General features: G+C 47.6%; 1 protein-coding gene across 2 annotated transcripts in view; it reads left to right on the top strand.

The window, feature by feature from the left end:
* The window catches only part of LOC126529943 (GATA zinc finger domain-containing protein 1), a 45,299-nt gene that overhangs the window by 15,331 nt on the left and 8,246 nt on the right, over positions 1-21,722 (top strand). Inside the window, exon 4 of one of the 2 annotated variants that reach the window (XM_055070122.2) lies at positions 11,764-12,477. The exons of the other annotated variant lie outside the window; for it this stretch is intronic. Within the exon in view, the coding sequence (XP_054926097.1) occupies positions 11,764-12,107 (344 nt within the window). The 3' untranslated portion in view covers positions 12,108-12,477. Of the gene's footprint in view, positions 1-11,763; positions 12,478-21,722 lie in introns of those variants that run through there. 2 annotated transcript variants of the gene reach the window in all.

Raw genomic sequence — 21,722 nt, forward strand, 5'->3', positions numbered from 1 at the left:
CTACAGCTAGAATAGAACTGGCAGAACTTTCGAACCTAATCAACAAGCGTAAGACAGCTGACATAAGGAAGTATAATCTGGATAGAATTGAACGTGCTCTCAGGAACGGAGGAAGCCTAAAAGCAGTGAAGAAGAAACTAGGAATTGGCAAGAATCAGATGTCTGCGTTAAGAGACAAAGCCAGCAATATCATTACTAATATGGATGAGATAGTTCAAGTGGCTGAGGAGTTCTATAGAGATTTATACAGTACCAGTGGCACCCACGGCGATAATGGAAGAGAGAATAGTCTAGAGGAATTCGAAATCCCACAGGTAATGCCGGAAGAAGTAAAGAAAGCCTTGGGAGCTATGCAAAGGGGGAAGGTAGCTGGGGAGGATCAGGTAACAGCAGATTTGTTGAAGGATGGTGGGCAGATTGTTCTAGAAAAACTGGCCACCCTGTATACACAATGCCTCATCACCTCAAGCGTACCGGAATCTTGGAAGAACGCTAACATAATCCTAATCCATAAGAAAGGGGACGCCAAAGAATTGAAAAATTATAGACCGATCAGCTTACTGTCCGTTGCCTGCGAAGTATATACTAAGGTAATCGCAAATAGAATCGGGAACACCTTAGACTTCTGTCAACCAAAGGACCAGGCAGGATTTCGTAAAGGATACTCAACAATAGACCATTTCACACTATCAATCAGGTGATAGAGGAATGTGCGGAGTATAACCTACCCTTACATATAGCTTTCGTTGATTACGAGAAAGCGTTTGATTCAGTCGAAACCTTAGCAGTCATGGAGGCATTACGGAATCAGGGTGTAGAAGAGCCGTATGTAAAAATACTGAAAGATATCTATAGCGGCTCCACAGCCACCGTAGTCCTCCATAAAGAAAGCAACAAAATCCCAATAAAGAAAGGCGTCAGGCAGGGAGATACGATCTCTCCAATGCTATTCACAGCGTGTTTACAGGAGGTACAGTCGAACCCGACTATATCGAACCCGTTTACATCGAATTATTCCATATATCGAACAATTTCTGGGCACGGTATAGTTACAATGAGTATATATAGCAAGAATTACGCTTACATCGAGCAAAACTAGTAGCGACTCCCGATATATCGAACGTCAAGCGGCGGAAAGTGCCCCCGGAAGTTGGCTTTCCCTCGCGGTGCCGGGAAAACCCGGCGGCGCGGCTCCATCCAACCGCTCTCCCTACGTGATCGCGCTACCTCTGAGCCGCCGACACCCCCCTACAAAAAATGATCCTGGCCCGCCCGCCGCAGCGCTTGCTCAGACAGCCAATCAGAGGCTCTTGTGCCCTCGTCGTGCAAGGTGGCGTAAGTGCGAGTTGTCACTCTGCCACGGTGCGCTCTGCTTATCCGATTCATTGTGTGCGCCTTCTCCCGCAGTGTAGCCGTGATGAATCGGCAGAATTTGCCTTTCGTCGTGAAGCTCGAAATCATAAATCGGGTCGAACGCGGTGACAAGTCGGATGTCCCCGCAACGTACAAGATTCCGAGGTGCACTCTCGGCACGATCTTGAAGGGGGAAATTAGGGCTAAAGCGGCCTAACTCGCGACCTGGTGCCCGTGGCGCCCGACGCGTACGCACGGCCGTGTACGAGTGGTTCATCCAAAATAGCTTCAGCCGTACCGACTTCCGCGTGCTCGGTGATGACTGTAAATTCTGATTAATGCGACGAAGCCGTTGACGTTGTTGCCGAAGTTTGGAGCGAGCTGTCAGAATTTCCGGAAGCTGTTGATGAATCAACGGTGGACGAGTTTGTAAGCGCAAATGATGGTGTCGCGACCACGGGTGAGCCCGGAAACGAAGACTACATTGCCGACATCGTGCCGAGCGCAAGTGAAAATGGGCACAACGAGGAAAGCAACGACCGTCTTTGGCCCACGTCCTCCGAAGTGATTGGTGCGCTCGCACTAGTCCGGTGCTTCTGCGCGAATGCGGAATGTTGCGGCCTGAGCTGCTCAGACTCCTTAAACAAAGTGGAAAAGTGCGTGCCTCGCACGCAGCGAAATTGCCCAAGCAGAAGAAAATGCAGGACTATTTTGTGCGAAACTAAGCTAGTGTCATTAATAAAGTGATTTTATAAATGGTATGTGCTTTTATGACATCCAATTATTTAGCAGGCTTATATCGAATTATGCTCTATATCGAACTGATAGACGTTTTTTGGCGAGTTCGATATAGCCGGGTTCGACTGTATTCAGAGACCTGGATTGGGAAGAATTGGGGATAAGAGTTAATGAAGAATACGTTAGTAACTTGCGATTCGCTGATGATATTGCCTTGCTTAGTAACTCAGGGTACCAGCTGCAATGCATGCTCACTGACCTGGAGAGGCAAAGCCAAAGGGTGGGTCTAAAAATTAATTTGCAGAAACTAAAGTAATGTTTAACAGTCTCGGAAGAGAACAGCAGTTTACGATAGGTAGTGAGGCACTGAAAGTGGTAAGGGAATACATCTACTTAATACTCCAAAAACAAGAAAGGGGCTGACAGATGGAATAGCGCACTGTGGTATAAAGTTTGTAAACAGGGATAAGGTGCCTCAGAAAGGCTGGCCAACATTTTGATAGGAGGACCTATCTTCGTCAAAGGCGGCCTCGTCATCCTCGGCGTGTTAGTTTTAAAGGGTTAGTGCAGTGACGTCACGTGCGGGTGTTGTCGCTGGCGGCTGGTTTTAAAGAGAGAGATTACCAGAGGAAACAAGCGCTGTTGTCCGACGTCTGTGAGCTTCATTCCCAAGACGAGGGGACAAGCGCGTGAGAGTGGGCACGCGGGGAGAAAAGAAAAGAAATAGAAGCAGAAAGAAAGGGAAAAAAAGGGGGGGGGGAAGCCAGGGCGGCTCCAAGACAGACAAAAAAGGGGGGGGGGGGGAATTTTCGAAAAAATTTTTCCTGGCCACAACCTAATTTAATGTACTCTTTCAGGTTTTTACGTCTATACCAACTGTACGACCCCCTTCTTCCATGTACACTTGCCCCCGCCCGCTTCTGCGCGCGTCACCCTCCTGTTTGTTATTCCGGTTTCGGCCCCCCTCTCCCTTCCCTCCCCTCCCCTTTTATTTATTTTTTTTTTTATTCTATTTTTTTAAACCCCCTCATCAACAGATTCCGAAGTCAATATGCCTTTTTCGGTGCCTCAACCCAGAGTATCGCCATTTCTGGATGCCGCCGTAACGACACCTACGTTGAGCGACTGGGGCAGTGCCCCTTGAAAGACCATGCCGCTGCCTTTCAGTCACCCCATACATTGCACCGCAGACTCCTCGTCGCCATCTTAACTATTTCAAAATTACTCGACGTATTATTGCTATGCTACTCAAGTCACTTTCAACTCATGCTTTTTTTTTTGTCTTTTGTGTTACTCGCGCACTGACCGCTTGACCGGCCGTTCTAATGCCTCAAAAACGTGCCGCCAACGACTCCCCCGGAATACCTCCTAACCTTTCACATCCCCAACACGCTCCCAAGCCCCCGTATTTCTTAAAAATTTCATTTTTTTTTCTTTTTTTCTTTCACTCTCACTCCCCCCCTTTTTTTGTGTCTGTCTTGGTGCCGCCCTGGCTTCCCCCACCCCCCCCTTTTTTTTTCCTTTTTTTCTGCTTCTATTTCTTTTCTTTTCTCCCCGCGTGCCCACTCTCACGCGCTTGTCCCCTCGTCTTGGGAATGAAGCTCACAGACGTCGGACAACAGCGCTTGTTTCCTCTGGTAATCTCTTTAAAACCAGCCGCCAGCGACAACACCCGCACGTGACGTCACTGCACTAACCCTTTAAAACTAACACGCCGAGGATGACGAGGCCGCCTTTGACGAAGATAGGTCCTCCTATCGAAACGTTGGCCAGCCTTTCTGAGGCACCTTATCCCTGTTTACAAACTTTATATCTACTTAGAACAGGTAGTGACTGCTGATCCGGATCATGAGAGTGAAATAATCAGAAGAATAAGAATGGGCTGGGGTGCGTTTGGCAGGCATTTGCAGATCATGAACAGCAGGTTGCCATTATCCCTCAAGAGAAAAGTATATAACAGCTGTGTCTTACCAGTACTCACGTACGGGGCAGAAACCTGGAGGCCTACGAAAAGGGTTCTACTTAAATTGAGGACGACGCAACGAGCTATGGAAAGAAGAATGATAGGTGTAACGTTAAGGGATAAGAAAAGAGCAGATTGGGTGAGGGAACAAATGCGCGTTAATAACATCTTAGTTGAAATCAAGAAAAAGAAATGGGCGTGGGCAGGACATGTAATGAGGAGGGAAGATAACCGATGGTCATTAAGGGTTACGGACTGGATTTCGAGGGAAGGCAAGCGTAGCAGGGGGCGACAGAAAGTTAGGTGGGCGGATGAGATTAGGAAGTTTGGAGGGTCAACATGGCCACAATTAGTACATGACCGGGGCAGTTGGAGAAGTATGGGAGAGGCCTTTGCTCTGCAGTGGGCGTAACCAGGCTGATGATGATGATGATGATGATGATGATGAGGCCCAAATGACATTTTACTGGATTTCCTGCTCTACCCCAGCTGTGGCTGTTGCACATAGCTGTCCATGCAGCTGAGTGCATACGCTTGCCACATGTCATATCTTGGAGGTAATCTGCAGCGAGTTATAATTCTAGTCGCTTCACATGTGCTGTCTTCCTTAAGTGTCGGACATGCGTTGCAGCTAGAGGCAGCCCAAAACGTTTACTCTCTGAGGTTGGCACTCTTCATCATGCTAGAATTGGGACAGCGAATGTTCGCGGCCATCAAGTGAAATCCGTTCATGTTTGCCTGTGCGCAAGTGGCACCATGCTTGTTCATTTAATTCGTAAGCAAATGTATAATGCACTTTATATGGCCAATAAAACTATGAACTTTAGTTGTCTAAATACTTTGCTATTATTATCAATGCTTGGGCTTTTGTGCAAAACTTGAACTTTATTTTTTTCCTTGTGCTCCTTTTAAGCTAGATGAGAAAGGAGGGTGTGCCCTTCATGCTTCTTTTCACTCTCGGCTTCACACGTGCTTTTTCTCTTCGAATTATCGGTGCGCAACATTGCGACAGCTAGTGACAAATTGAACCTTTGCTTTTGGCTTCCGTACGTCTGAAAGGCAGTCTATGGGAGTGAGAAATTTTTTTTTATATTTCCGTTCAGCAGATTTTGGAGTTCGAATTCACAGTTTTTTCCTATTCAAATACAGATGACATTGCCTGGACCAACAGAGCAGTTTAATATTGTCACATCCTATATGGTCACCGCGGGTATGTGCCAGGCGATGGGAACGACGCTGAAGTAGTGCGCGAGTGAAAAAACAGACGACAACGACGTCGCGTTGACTGCTCTGATAAAGTGCTTCCATACGTCCTCTACGCCGGCTTTCCCGTCTTCTACTAGGCTGCGACACTGGTGGAGGTGCTGGGTAGGATTGCCTGATGCTCGGCACCCCTTCGCGGAGCCATACCTCGAAAACGGAATCACCTTCGTTCGTCGAAACTCCTGTTCACCGGTACAGTCGCCGCCTGCTAGGCCTGACGCCCGAGTTCAACCCTTTGCAGGACCCAGCTGGAACGCGTCTACCTACTTCCGCCATGGCTACTGCAACTCCATCGCAGGTGACGCTGCAGAATCCTAAGATACCAGAAAGTTTCCATGGCGACGCTTTTGAAGATGTCCAAGATTGGCTTGACCAATTTGAGCGTGTCGCCAGTTATAATGACTGGGGCTCCCAGCAAAAGCTGTCTAATGTCTATTTCGCACTTCAAGACAGTGCGCGGACGTGGTTTGTGAACCGGGAGAGAAGTTTGACCACATGGGATACCTTCCGCACCCAGCTGCTGGACACGTTCACTAGTACCGACAGAAGAGACACTGCGCAGCGCCTACTCGAATCCCGTATTCAAAAACCAAACGAGAGCGTAGCCATGTATGCAGAAGATATGACCCGCCTTTTCCGCAGAGCAGACCCTGAGATGACTGAAGAAAAGAAGTTACGCTATCTCTTGCGCGGAGTGAAGGAGGAACTGTTCGCCGGACTCGTGAGGAACCCACCGACGACAGTGGTCGAATTCACCAAGGAGGCTACCGCTATAGAACGGGCACTAAAGCAACGGTACCGCCAATATGGTCGCGCGAACTCGCCGGTGAATGCTTCAGTTCTACCCGAGAGCTACGGCACGTCTCTGCGTGAAGTCATCCGGGAGATTGTGAGAGAGGAGATCTGGCAGCTCGGGATTTCTCCTATGGCACCAGCGGTAGCTTCTGTCGCTGATATCGTTCGGGAGGAAGTTCGACAGGCCTTTTCGTCCCCCGACCGGCAGGCAGGGCCGCGACGGCTAACCTACGCGGAAGCTGTCTGTCGTCCACCTCCCGCGACTTCGATGCTGCTGACACCGTCGACCACTACGACGCAGCCAGCGCCGCCACCCCCGACGCCATATTTTCGCCAGTCACAGCCGCCGCCAGCTATGCCGTATCGCCGCCAGCCGATCGCTGCACCTCGGTCTTACGGCGAATCCCCTGTGGGCTACCCGCTTCGAAAGACCGATTTGTGGCGCACCGCTGACCGCCAGCCGCTGTGCTTTCATTGTGGCGAAGCTGGACATGTTTATCGCGCGTGCCACTACCGCGCAGCCGGGTATCCAAGGTTTCCCAACTGCAATTACCCTGTGTTTGATGCTGCACGTACCTGCGACGAAAATTCTACGAACTTTCGGCCAGAAGGTTCAGCGACGCCTCGATCACGTTCCCCTTCTCCGGCTCGTTATACCCCACCGACCCGTCGCGATTTTTCTGACGCCTCTAGGGGCAGGTCCCCTAGCCCACGCCGGGGAAACTAGAAGCAGCGACCTCCGGGGGTGAGGTTGCAAACCGTCTAGCTTTCCAAGAGCCCCCATCACCGACGACCGACGACTCTAAAACTCCGACGTCTCCAACCGCACCCCCTGTAACCGATGCCGTCAGCGCCGATCTTGTCGTTTTCATTGACGGCCACCAAGTGGCCGCTCTCGTCGATACTGGTTCGCATTTTTCGATAATAAGTCAAAAGCTGGCCGACAGATTGAGAAAAGTGAAGACGCCGTGGACCGGGCCCAACATCAGAACTGCCGGCGGCCAGTTGATGACGCCGATCGGAAAATGCACAGCCAGGATAGTAATCGCCGGTGAAACCTTCGTCGCCACCCTCGTCATTCTCTTTGAGTGCTGCAAGGAACTTATCTTGGGTATGGATTTCTTGAGAGAGTACGGTGCAGTGATTAATGTCCGTGACCTCGTCGTCACATTTTCTACGAGCTCAGACGACGTCAACCCTCGGAGCACCAGCGACCCCGCTTACGTATCGCCAAAGACGACGTCACGCTTCCGCCGCGAAGCTGTGCCCTCGTACCTGTTATCTGCGACAACTTGAACACCGGGACCGGTGTCGCTGAACACATCGACGCACTGGTACTGAGTCAAGGCGTTTCCATCGCCAGGGCCGTAATTAACGTACACGACGGACGTGCTGAACTCCTGCTGACGAATTTTACCAGGGAACGTCGACACGTTGTTAGAGGCATGGCTGTTGCTTACTTCGACGAATTTACCGCAATACAAGACTGCCTCTCAGTGGAGCACGTGACGGCCACCGTGGCCATGCCTGCCCCTGTGGTTGATATCAGTCGCACCTTGTCACCCGTCGAACGTAATAGCCTTCTTGAGCTCATCGATGAGTTTAAGAGCTGCTTTTCATCTACGTCACGAGTCAGCCAGACGCCGCTCACTAAGCACCGTATTGTCACCGAAGCCGACGCCAGACCAATTCGGCAGAATCCTTATCGTGTGGCACCGAAAGAGCGCGAGGCGATACAAACGCAAGTGAAGACGATGCTTGAGGACGGGGTTATTCGGCCATCTAAGAGTCCTTGGGCATCGCCTGTCGTGTTGGTGAAAAAGAAGGACGGTAGCCTGCGCTTCTGCGTCGACTATCGAAAACTCAACCAGATCACAAAGAAAGACGTTTATCCGCTGCCACGTATCGACGATTCACTGGACAGGCTACGAAACGCACGTTACTTTTCGTCGATGGACTTGAAAAGCGGCTACTGGCAAATAGAAGTTGATGAGAGAGACCGTGAGAAGACCGCTTTTGTGATGCCCGACGGACTTTATGAATTTCAGGTGCTCCCCTTCGGTTTGTGTTCGGCGCCAGCAACGTTTCAGCGACTAATGGACACGGTACTCTCAGGCCTCAAATGGCAAACCTGTTTGGTGTACCTCGACGACGTGATTGTTTTCTCCGCCACATTCGAGGAACACTTACGGAGACTAAAGACGGTCTTTGAAGCAATACGCTCAGCTGGTCTAACCATGAAACCTGAAAAGTGCCATTTTGGCTTTGAAGAACTTCAATTTCTCGGTCACGTTGTCAGTCGTGAAGGTGTCCGACCTGACCCTGATAAAATCTCTGCCGTTGCTAATTTCCCAACGCCATCAGATAAAAAGGCCGTGCGACGTTTTCTGGGCCTTTGCGCCTACTACCGACGCTTTATTGCGGACTTTTCCCGCATCGCATGGCCATTAATGCATCTAACCAGAGAAGATGTCCCCTTCGTATGGGGTGAAGAGCAGCAACGGGCATTTCACGACCTACGGCAACGGCTGCAGACGCCTCCCGTGCTCGCACACTTTGATGACGACGCTCCTACGATTCTTCATACCGACGCTAGTAATCTCAGCCTCAGCGCAGTGCTTGTACAGCGGCAGGACGGCGCCGAAAGAGTGATTGCTTACGCCAGCAGGACGCTATCAAGAACGGAGGCAAACTATTCCACGACAGAAAAAGAATGTCTCGCACTGGTATGGGCCGTCCTGAAATTTCGGCCATATTTGTATGGTCGGTGTTTCACCGTTGTCAGTGATCATCATGCACTTTGCTGGCTGACTAATTTAAAAGATCCAGCTGGTCGGCTAGCGCGCTGGAGTCTTCGTCTCCAAGAGTTCGACTTCACGGTTATCTACAAATCAGGGAAACGACACACCGACGCCGACTGCCTTTCTTGGTCTCCTGTTCAGACTGCAGTGCACGACGATGATGACACGGCTTTTCTAGGCGTGCTAGATACTGTCGCCGTTTCACACCACCAACGCGAGGACGCAGAACTGGTCCCTCTTTTTGATTACTTAGAGGGAAGAACAGGCAGCGTGCCGAAGTTATTCGCCAGAGGGCTGCCTTCATTCTGCTTACGCCACGACGTTCTGTATAAAAAGAACTTTTCACCTAGTGGCAGCAGCTACCTACTCGTCATTCCCACATGTCTTCGCGACGAAGTCCTACACACCTGTCACAACGAGCCGACCGCTGGTCACTTGGGCTACACTCGGACATTAGCAAGAATTAGGCTAAAGTACTATTGGCCGAGACTTGCGTCCATTGTGAAACGTTACACACAGACATGCCTGGATTGCCAGCGCCGCAAACCCCTACATGGCAAGCCAGCTGGACTGCTGCATCCTGTTCAGACACCGCAAGCGCCGTTCGAACAAATTGGCATGGACCTTTTAGGTCCGTTCCCGCTGTCTACTGCCGGAAATAGATGGATAATCGTCGTCACGGATTATCTTACGCGATACGCCGAAACAGGTGCTATCCAACGTGGAACAGCAGCCGAAGCAGCACGATTTTTTGTCGAAGCCGTCGTCCTAAGGCATGGCGCTCCCGCAGTGGTCATAACAGACAGAGGATCTGCGTTCACGGCTGCGCTTCTGGATACCGTGTTGCGACTAAGTGGTACCACTCACCGAAAGACCACGGCTTACCATCCCCAAACCAATGGGCTGACAGAACGTATGAATAAGACTCTGGCAGACATGATGAGTATGTACATCGACGTCGACCACAAGAACTGGGACGAGATTTTACCATAGGTTACATTTGCATATAACACGGCTCGCCAAGAGACAACACGCGTGACGCCTTTCAACCTCGTTTACGGACGTGAAGTGACAACCATGTTGGACGCAATGCTGCCGCACGAGTGCGGTGACGACGAGACTGGTGCCGAGGAGTTTACGCAACGCGCCGAGGAAGCCAGGCAGCTTGCGCGTTTGCGAATCAAAGAACAACAGGAATACGATGCCCGACACTACAATCTTCGACACAGACCTGTCACGTACAACGTCGGTGACCAAGTGTGGGTCTGGACTCCGATTCGTCGGCGGGGGCTGTCTGAAAAGCTCCTGCGAAGATACTTCGGCCCGTACACAGTTCTGCGCCGTATCAGCGATGTTAATTATGAAGTTGTCCCCGACAGCCCTAACTGCTCCAAACGCCGGCGGCATCTGCCCGAGGTTGTGCATGTGCTTCGTATGAAGCCATACATTTCCTCATGACCTCAACTTTGCACCATCTGTGCACAGCCTTCGGACGTTGGTGCATCGGGACGATGCCTCTTTTTTCAAAGGGGGGGCAAATGTCACATCCTATATGGTCACCGCGGGTATGTGCCAGGCAATGGGAACGACGCTGAAGTAGCGCGCGAGTGAAAAAACAGAGACGACAACGACGTCGCGTTGACTGCTCTGATAAAGTGCTTCCATACGTCCTCTACGCCGGCTTTCCCGTCTTCTACTAGGCTGCGACAATATATCCATCAGTTGTAACTTGAAGCGTCCCTGAAACTGTCTGTACAAAGTTTGGAGACACGTAGGGTAGAGCTACAGTAAAACATCTGCACCACAATTTGAATGAAGTGTCTCATATTAAAAGAGCTGTGAATGATTACAAGTTACCCTTCTCCCTAGCCACACTTTTTCTCAACTCATCTGCCGAGCAATCAGCACTAAGCTTTGCCTTCACTGGCTTTGCGTCGTGATGTGACGTGATGTCATCTACTTCCGGCATCTCGGGAGCCAGTGCACGAAGCTTCCCCAATGTCTCTGCTAGCCACCTGGCCATCGATCCCCAGCGAGAGCTATGCGAACAGCCTGCATTGCGAGCGTTTTGACGGATGGGCAGAGGCATAAATTAAAGCCCCTCCACACTACTACCACTGTGATGAAGTGACTCTAGCGTAAACATGAGTGGCCTGCACGGTGCAGCCACCCGGTGACATGTCGTGTTAATCGTTTCAATCGGTATCATTCACCTTGATGAACCTTGTACCGATAGAGATCGTGTGCCGTGGGAACGCTGGGCGCATCAGAGCATTGAACACGGCCGAGTCAATCAGCAAATGTGGCAATATTAAAAAAATCAAATATTCGGGATATTGTATATTAGTTATTTGAGTCACAAATCAAATTATTTAAATATTTGTATTTGATTCAAAATCGAGTATTTGCACACCCTTACTTTTTTTATACAAACAAATTAACCAACATTCCAACAATGTGAAGATTTGTTCAGCGTAAGGTTGAAAAAATTATCGATGACACAACCTGGGTAGCCAATCGGATAGCTCGCCCAGCTGACCTCAATCGCACTATGTAGATTATAACAGGGCACCTGGAAATTCAGGGGAGCGGCGCCACTGTGATTGGTAGTGGTGCAGATCTTTAAAACTTTATAAATTGGACGCTTCATGCAGAGCGCTTAAATGTGTCTCTTAATGATCGGAAGCACCTTCCCTAACGACTCATTGTGTTTGTACAACATCATGAAAATCATGTAGGGTCCGTTTAAGGGATTTTAAATTATCAGGATTTCCCTGTGATTGACCATCAGCACTGTGCATGCACAGCCTCATCATTTTCTGGGTGCCAATGTACGACTTGGTTGCGTAGGAAACTGCCACCGAATGTCCTGCTGCCACTCCTCATTTTCAATTGCCCGTGCCAAAACTGAGGCTATGACGCAATCTCCGTGTCACCACCTTTACCGCTATCTGCGAATCAAGCACTCGTCACTCAACTCAGCGGCATTCCTCGAACTGCCCGCCTCGGCTCCATCTCCCGGCTTGTGGGTGGCGCCAGCCTCCCGGTGTCCTGATGTCACACCATGCGTCACAGAAGAGAGGTGCCATACTCCACGACAGGTGGCGCCAGTGATTTTTTATTTGCATCATTTTTTCACTTATGAAAGTTCTATTCTCGCTATGCATGATGAATTTGTAATTACACAAGCTTAATGTTTCAATCTAGCTCAACTTAATATTTTCCTTGGTCCTTAGTGTTCCTTTAATCAACATCACTGTCTCCCCATGTTTTAACATTATTCCTATCATTTCCTATTCCATCACTTGTTGCGTAATCCTTGGCTTCTCAAGCTCCTCTGTCACAAGTTTCTGCCCCCAATGCAAGGACTTGCATATTTTGTACAATGCAGTGATTGTACACTTTACTGTTCTGGATAATGGCAAGCTCTCAGTCATGACTTGGAAGCTTCTGCCATATGCACACCGATCCATTTTAATTCCTTCTCATTCCTTTCCTTCCTTCTCGTGATCTGAATCCCCTTTAATTAATTGGTCTAGACATATGCACTCTTGCACAGCTTCTAGTGGCTGACTACCACCCACCACTGTGGCTTAGCGGCTATGTCGTTGCGCTGCCAAGCACGAGATCGCGGGATCAAATCCAGGCCACTGGGAGCGATGCATGCATTCTGGGCATGGGTCAAAATTAATCTGTAGTCCCCACTACGGTGTGCCTCGTAATCGAATTGTGGTTTTGGCACGTGAAACCCTAGAATTTAATTTTTTTAACTCGAAACAAGTGCAACTTAGCTGCTCATTTAAAAAAGGGAAATTTATAATGAATTGCAGGCGTGTTTCTCTCTCTCTATCCCTCACTCTCTCTGCATTGAAATGCACCTCAGCTTTGTGTTGATTTAGAATTGGCAGTGGCAACACAGTCGTCAAATAGTAGCACTAGGTGTTAAAAATCAAATAGCATCAAATAGCAGCACTTGCTGTTACGTTTGTTTCCGCTCGCACGGTATATATTTATCGATGCGTGCGAAAATAAAATCTATAGTTGCAAGTGAAGCGCTGTGTCTGTGTATCTGTTTCTGTATCTGTCGCGCTTATGCACTCTACCATGGATTCTAACCAACTAGCCCGCCAACGTGTTTTAACCAAGCACAAATTTTGGGGCAAAATTTGGGGATTCCCAGTTGAGTGACTTGCACTGAAATTTTGATAGGAGGCCTGGTGGGTTAACACCTGATTCCGGGCGTTTGCACGCTGAGTGGTATTGTGTTGCCGGGTCGACTCTTCTCTGCCAGTTGTTGTGAGATGGTTGAAGGCATTCCAAGTGCGCAGGGGTTGCAGAGAGCAAAGCCATCGTCTTGCTCGCCAACCATTCTCTTCCTGCCCAGCGGTTAACAGCACTGGCCAGGCGAGATTTTCCGGGCCATGGAGGAGCTGTTAAGATCGGCCTGCAGCTATTTCAGCCCGCCGCACGTGTTCCAATCCAACCGGACGGGGCGCACTTCAGAGAACTGCGGATAACCAGCAGCCATGTGGTGCGGGGTCAGCTCAGGGGAGTTCTCGAGGGGAGGTAATTGGCGGAACCTCCCAATGAGCTTTTCAAGAAACCAGACAATGTGCTATCCAGCCGCGTCAACAGGGACGGCTCGGAGTTCTTCGAAGCCCCTCTGACGTCGGCTCCGGACCACTGAAACCTGTGCAACACGTGTATGTGAGCCCGCCTCCTCTAAAAAGGGCGGTTCATCTTCAATGACGTCAAGTGGAGTGCTTCTAAGCAGCAATTGCCGGCTGCTAGAGCGTGCTCGTCGTAGTGAGCTGCGTGCTCGTTGTCATGCTCGAAATGCACTCGTGAGCTGTGTGCTCGTAAGCTGTTTGCTGTATGTTAGTCTTGCGGGCCCCATTTGGGAGTCGCGCTAGACTGTCGATGTATGTCTTGTCGCAGATGTAAATGATGTAAATAAATCCTGTTCACAGAGTTCCTCTCTACGACCGTCAACTCCTTCAAATGGTGGCAGCGGCCAGATCGTCTGACGAATCTAATACCATGATTCCCAGGAGGGTGGAAGTGTCGTCAGCAAGCAGCAGTGTCGCATTACATCAGATCTCATACAAGTGCTTTGAGATGCAGTCCTCAATATGAAACCTTCGGTGACCCAGCATACCTGCCTGCAGACGACATACTGGGTATCAAAGCTTCACTTTGAGGACACAAAGGAAACTAGAGAAACAAACAAAGCATAGGGAAGCACTTAAGCGAGCATTTGACAAGCTCCATAACAACATTCCGACTATTACTTTAGGCAATCTGATTTTAATACGGAGGGCTATGGCAGCCCTAACACAAGACTTGTGGGACCATTTAAAGTGATGAGAACGGCTACAAAAGATGGAATACTCAAGACCATTGGCTACATCACAGAAGGTAGTGTCATGTAAATAGAATCTATCAGCGATGTGATCTCTTATATCGAGTGGAGGGACAAAACAAAGCCAAGGAGAGTGTAGTGATCCAAAGAAGATGAAGAACTGCTTATACTGGGAAAGGCAGTTTAAGAAGGAGAATAAAACAAGGCTCTTTCGCTGTCAGTCTTGGAATGTTATAACCGTTAAACCTCAATATAACAAGTCGGTAAAATTGGCAATTTGCTTTGTTATCTTGAAATTTCGTTGCATTGACAGTTGCCGATACAGTCGAACCCACCTATAACAATACCGTTTTTAACAATATATCGGATATAACAATGGAAGTTCCTGCACCGTCAAGTTTTGCATGCTTTCTATGGTGAAATAACCTGCTTACTACACTGCCCCCATGCGGCATTATCGGTTATAACAATGAAGTCTGGCTGCTGGGTGTCTGTGCCAAAAGGTAATGGAATAGCGAAATCCTTGAAAATAAAAAATAAAAGGAGAAATTAGATTCGCTGCACAATTGGGACGGCCGCCGTGCGCTCCAGCCTTCTCCGCCTTGCCAGCCTCGTGCACCTCTCTCACATCGCCCTTACACCCCTTTGAACACGAATGGACGGCGCCCATAGCTCTACACTGTGCTACTCTCCGAAACATGAAGGACTGCGCCAACGGCACTGACAGCACTGGTTCTTTATTCTATGGTGCTGCTCCCAGATAGCTGGCTGGTCCCACATTCTGCGCAGTTCTACCAATGGATTAGGTCGCTTGTGCTTGTCGTTGTTGGGTGCGTCGAAGTCATTCCTGGCCACGCTGTCTTTCAGATTTGTTTGACTCACCACCGAAACTGAAGATGGCTGACTCACCCTCTAATCATCGGTAGTACATGATGTTGCCGGTGAAAAGAAAGTTCACTGCTACAGATTTGGAAACGAAGTGCTTCTAACCGACAAGGCGATCGTTGTGAAAGTGCTTGCATCGGATAGCGACGGCGACAGTGGCGGCGACAACGGCAGCAACAACGCGGTAGAGGCAGGCTGCCTCAATGTTGTCCTTGCGGGAGGCCTTGCAGATGATTCAGTCCCTTCAAGGCTTCGTTTTTGGGAGAGACCTTCTGCTGCACTACGTGGCATACCCGGATGCCTTGGAGAAGGGTGTCGGCAAGCTCCGCGTAAAGCAGGCAAGGCTGACGGACATGAGATTTTCTCGTGCAAGCCAGTGAGAAGTACGTGGCAAGATGCTTGTGGCAATCTTGCCCCAGCGTTTCTCCTGGACTTATCAAGCCGAGAGGCTGCCGCAGCAACCTTCTTTAATTTTTTAAAAGGCCCATACTGAGACCAGCAAAGCGCCTCCTTGGCGAAACTCGCAGGTCACTTGCAGGCCATGTTTCCAATTTACAGTTATAGCACTGCAGCTGTGTCTTGTTACATGCGATCGGAGTGCACAGGAAGCAGAATTAAATAGTTAAACGAGTCAACACAATCAGCAGTCGAATGGAGGAAGATGGTGGGGAGGGACACTGGTGTCCCCACTATTATAGTTTTCTCACAACAGCTCTGTCATCCCCTTATTTAGATTTTTTTCATGCAACCCCGTTATAACAATTATCGGTTACAATGGAATTTTCGTGGCACTTGAATATTGTTATAAGTGGGTTCAACTGTAGGTATATTTTACATGGAAGGGGCCGCACAAGTTTTCTGAATTATAAGGCAATTGGAAAATGCATATTTGAATGAGAAAAACTTTTGCTTTGTTGAATTTATGAGTTGGCGACAAAAGGTACGGTCTCGTGCTGTGTGGACAATATGTTGACATCAATGGTACCAAGTGAAGCTAGCCATGCTTTCGCATCCGCTATGCCCCCGTGCCTGTCAGTGTCACCCGCAATAGGTGACAGTACCGTGAAAAGTGCCGGCAGCGGGGAGTGAATGCTTTGTTGGCCTCTCGCTCCAACGCATCTCTGAAACTTGAGATTATGCAACCTCCAGTAGTAAGCACGCGGGAAGACAGCGCACATAATGCCACACCATCTTGGCATGCCCACTCATTGCACATACAGCAGATTACCTGTGAAATGGGGCTCACAGGCTGCGTACGCACTCAGCTGTGCTAACAGTCATGCACCCCTACGGCCGCCCTAGAAAAGGAGACAACTGCTGTGTGTGTGCGTTACCCTGCTCCCCATAATACCACTGACTCCCAGGGCCTAGTGCTTGCTCGCGAGGAAGTGGCGGCAAAGATTGTTCGACATTTGCTGCCATGGCTGTGAGTGGTAGCATTGGCTAACACTCCTAGGGCTAGATCCTTGTACACATGCATAAATACGCAAGAAAGTGTATTGGAAAATGGCGAGAGCATTACACGGGTAATGCAAAGACGTGCATTCTGATTCGCCTGTGGCAAGTCTTTTCTTCGTTTTTTTTTCATCCACTCATTTTTTTTATGGAAAAAGTGCTACTCAAACGGAGAGTTAGCAAGAACACAGGACAGAGGGCTACTAGCAAATGGAAAAAATTTATTTAGGAAAGGTGTTCTTATACACAGAATTACTTTACGTTACCACGAAGCCATTAGTAGCCAAGAAACTTGGGCCCGGGATTACGCTTCTGGCAAATAGCGACTCTCGTATTGCAGTTTTGGATAAGGAGGGTTTTTTCTGTGATTTTGCCAGAAACAGTGTTTATAGAAAAAGAAAAAACTCCTATTGAGAAGAATTTTCAGGAGGTTGAGGAGAAGGTTGCCATTGTAAAACGATGGGCTGTTATATTATTGGCTGATTTAAACTTGTGCCATTTATCTTCCAAAGTGAAGAATGAGAAGGGCCTTGTGTTGCAGACGTTCTTTATCGTAAAGCTTCACAAGCCAGAGATGCTGTTCCGAACTATTGTCTAAGAAATGGGGTCATGACCTCGCTTGGTCTCTGGTTTTCTGCAGAAGCATTTGGAATCACTTAACCTTTTTTGATCTGTTTATAGTTCCCAATTCTATGAAAGTCGTAAACTATCTCAGAACCGATAGTGTAGGAGTTTGTGATGCTTTCAGGATTGATGTCACTGACCTTTACTATTCAATTCCTCATGATCCCTTACTACAAAGTGTAAAAGAGTGCGTCATAGACAACAATGATGAAGTTGCCTTTCATAATGCCAGTGGGGTGTCTGTTGAAGGATTTTTGGAGTTGCTGGCACTGTATCTCAGGTCCACAATGGTAGGGTGGGAAGAAGGGGCATATGTCCATAACGACGGAATATGTATCGGGTCTCGTGTTGCCCTGGTCCTTTGGAATATATTTCTAAGCAAGGTGGATAGAGCTAGTGAAACGTAATTGGATGGCATGGATCTAAAGTTCAGATTTGTGGATTGTTACCTCATTTTGGTGAAAGATAGTCCTGGTAGCAACATTCTTGGGAATGTATTGAAGACCTTTAGGGGAAAAGCATTCGACGTTGAGGGTACCTCTGATCTACCTAACAAAAATCAAATTATCAGTCAGATCAAATTAAGTTTTTAAATCTGCAAATTAAGTTCCAGCCAATTCACACTTGCTGGATCTACCACCCTAGATCAGCAGAACCTTTGTTCAGCTATAAATAGGCGCATTCCAAGTTAGTAAAGAACTGCATAGCGACGTCCTACATAAAATCGACCCTGACAGAATCCTTCGAGCATTTGTTAGAACAAAGCATTTCCACCCAGATAGACTGCTTAAGAAGAGTTGGTTTTCCAGATGAGTGCACCTGGTCGGCTTGCAAAAAGAACCGCCGAGAAATAAAAATGGCAAAGAGAAAAACACGGGGCGAGGGTGGTGAGGTCGAGTGTAGGGTAAAAAAGATAGCGGTTGTTCCACACCTGCATAACACTTCACATCACTCGAGTAAAGTAGCATCCAGGTATAGTGTATGTGTAGTGTTCTCAACCCAAAACAAATTGGGAAAGATATGCCCAGCAGTGCAAAAGTTGATCACAAAAGAAAAAAGTGGAACCAAGGATGGGTGCGGCATCAATCATGGGAAAAAATTTGTTCCGTGCAAAAAAGGTGTATACAGTATTCCTCTCAGGTGTGGAAAGGAATACGTAAGCTAGACGGGCCGATGCCTGAACATTTGCCTTTGCGAACATCAAATTTCTTTGAAAGGAACACCGTACTTGTATTTAGCAATGCACTCCAGCGAACGCACATGCAAACCGAAATTCAGTGACACGATTATCATTGATACGCATGCAAAGCGAGCCTTAAGAGAGATCATTGAAGCCTATGACATTAAGAAGGGTGGGGATGGCTGTGTCAGCCAGCCGTCAATTCTGCCTTCGAGCTCCGAGGTTGCTTTTTTGGATAAAAAATGACGGGGGCGTTTGTGTCTTAGATTTAAAGACATTTAACGACGTGTCTTGGTTTTGATTGAAGGCACTCATGTTTGGTCTTGATCTCTCACATTGAATTCTTGTTTTCAACGATAGTGGCTTCGCGGTGACATACATTCATTCTGTATATAAGAACACCTTTCGTAAGTACAATTTTTCCAATTTTTAATAGTGCTTTGTCCTTTGTTCTTGCTAAGTCTCTGTTTTAGTAGTGCTTTTTCTATTATAAATGTTTACCAACACGCCTAACTGACACCTACTCATTTTTTCTTTGTTGTTGTTGCTTTATGATTTCTAAATTTCAATTAAACACTGCTTTCCCTGCTTTCGTTGTCCATTGACTTTACATGATTTTTACTTACAAAAACTGGATTTCCTCGGTTACCCTTCTTGTCATGCATGGAAAGGGCACCAAAAACACAGACATGAAAAGAAGTGACACACATGAGCAGTGTGATACAGGGTATCCCACATAATTTGAGCCAAGAATTTAAAAATGAAAGGTGCGTTGCAAGCAAATTGAGCCAAACGCATACTATTCGCAATAGCCTATAGTACCTGAGACAATTTTTTGTTTTCCCCATAACTCACTCTTGACTGCATCGTGACTGGCGACGAGGAAGCGGCAGGGTGTTCTTTATCTCATTGGCAGCACTCGGCCAGCAGCATGCATTTTCTTCGTCATCCGAAGGGAGCCGCCCTTGTTCACCAAACGCGCGCTTGAGAGCAGCACGATACCACTGTGCGAGTGCTCCGTCACGTGGCTTTTTTCATATCTCATGGGCTTTCTTTGCAACTCGGAAAAAAGGGCTACGCGAGACGTAAAGGAGACAATTTGATTGGTGGTTTCTGAAGGTGCTCTACAAATCTGCGTATCATACTTGGGGTCCTTAGCCAATAATTTAAAAGTTGGGTAAGAAAACTGAACTAATTAGTGAGTTATGGGGAAAACAAAATTGTCTGAGTTACTATAAGCTATTGCGAATAATATGCATTCGGTTCAATTCACTTCCGATGTGCCTTTCCTTTTTAAATTCTTGGCTCAAGTTATGTGGGAAACCCCGTATATCAACTGAGCACTTATTCTGATGTGATAGTAGCACAGAAAAGAAAGTACCACATGCATGGGTCCTTAGTACCAACACGCATCTGTTATTTCAGTGTCAACATAAGATGACACAACATTGAAATAATTCATAACAAGACTTTCATCTTCACTAGCACAACAAGCATGCCACCTGTAGTTTTTGGCACTGAAGACATAGCTAAACATTTTATTTAGTGAAAAGGCACTTTAAAAGAAATGAAGTCACTAATCAAATCTTATAAGGTTAATATAATATGTATTGTCATTACTTTTTATGGCTACGCATAAGAGAGTTTGGCCAACATTAGTCTTAAATATGGTAATACAATCATGACGTATCACTGCCCGCATCGCCATAAGCAAACTTCAGGAAGCCTGCACAGTTTTGTACTCGTAATTATTCGTGGATGGAAGCAAACAACCTGTGGCTTCACATTTTCCTCTGCTACTGGCATTGTCTGTACTCTTTACAAAATGTTTCCACTGGTGACGTATTGAATGCATAATTTTCATCAACTGTTGTTTTTTCCCGAAAGATGTAGTCGCGCTTCAATTGTACGACCATAGCTGATGTCACTGCTCATTGGTTTGGAACTGCATTTCAGCATCGCCTACTTGACCATGTGAATTGACCTTGGTTTCACTGCTAAGCCTGAGGGTTTGAGATTGAATCTATACCACAGCAGCCGCATTTTGATGGGGGGCAACATGCAAAACCGCCTGTGTACCGTGCATTGGGTGGATGTTAAAGAACCCCAGGCGGTCAGAATTAATCTGGAGTCCCCCACTAAGACGTACTTCATAATCGTATTGTGGGTTTGGCACGTAAAACCTCGGAATTTAATAAAAAGTGATGGCACTTCCCCAAAGCCAGACTTTCTACCCTACTCTCGTCGACAGCACACTAGAAAAGTGCTATTTTCTCAACTTCAACTTCGTTACTTTCTTTTACCCATGCGATAAAGGAACGCACGAGGTAATGGGGGGGGGGAAAGGAAAACTACCATATTTGCATGATTCTACCGTGCCCCCGATTGTAACGCGCAGTTTTCTTACCGCGCAAATGTAAAAAATATTAACTTGGTGCTGATTCTACCGCGCACATCAAGTAATGAAACCTAAGCCCGCGTACCATGTTGAAACAATTTTATGGAACATATACAAAGGCGCACAGACACACACACAGATGAATCTTAGTGGCTAGTTGCTATCAGAGTCTGATGACACCTCCTTTTCACTTTCTACCGTCCACAGAAAGTCATCTTCAGTCCCATATATTGCATTAGAAATTCGACATGTACCGCAAACTGCAAATGGTGACCACAAGCCAAAGCAAAATAAAAATGATGTCCGTTTGTTGGCCGTCTAGCTAGCTACCTTGCATTGAGCTTTCTTTTTAGTAAGAATCAGTTTCATTTTTGATATTGAGTATTGTTAGTTACGATTGTAATGCGCATGCAAATTTGAACACACTTTTTATTCAAAAAGGGTTTGCGTTAGAATTAGAAATTTGCACTGGCGGGCAGTAAATGGGAGCAGTGAGCGGCATTTCACCTGCTTCTTACCCCTGAGTGTATGAGTGTGCTAGGCACAGGGCCCTCCTAAATGGCTACAGTTTTGATATTATGCTAGAGTCACTTTTGGCACACTCATTCAGCACGGTTGTCTCACTTCGGTCACACCTAAATGAAGCTACCAGGCTCGTCTGAATTAACTAGCAGTGAAATGGCTCCAAGCGAACAAATGTCTGTTAATGTGTACAGGGGATTAAAAAGAAATGCAGGTACCCGAGCGTGCGATATGAGAGCATTGCCATGCTTTCTCAACTGGCAATTCCAAAAGGTTACACACTAGTGTGGCCAAGCCCTTGGGCTATAATACTGCTCGCATGCACAGCTTTCAAGACCTGCTGCTGGTAGAGAGTGCAGCTCTCTGCCAGTAGCAAACTGAGC

This window comes from Dermacentor andersoni, chromosome 5 (assembly GCF_023375885.2).
Source record: "Dermacentor andersoni chromosome 5, qqDerAnde1_hic_scaffold, whole genome shotgun sequence".
Classification (NCBI taxonomy): Eukaryota; Metazoa; Arthropoda; class Arachnida; order Ixodida; family Ixodidae; genus Dermacentor; species Dermacentor andersoni.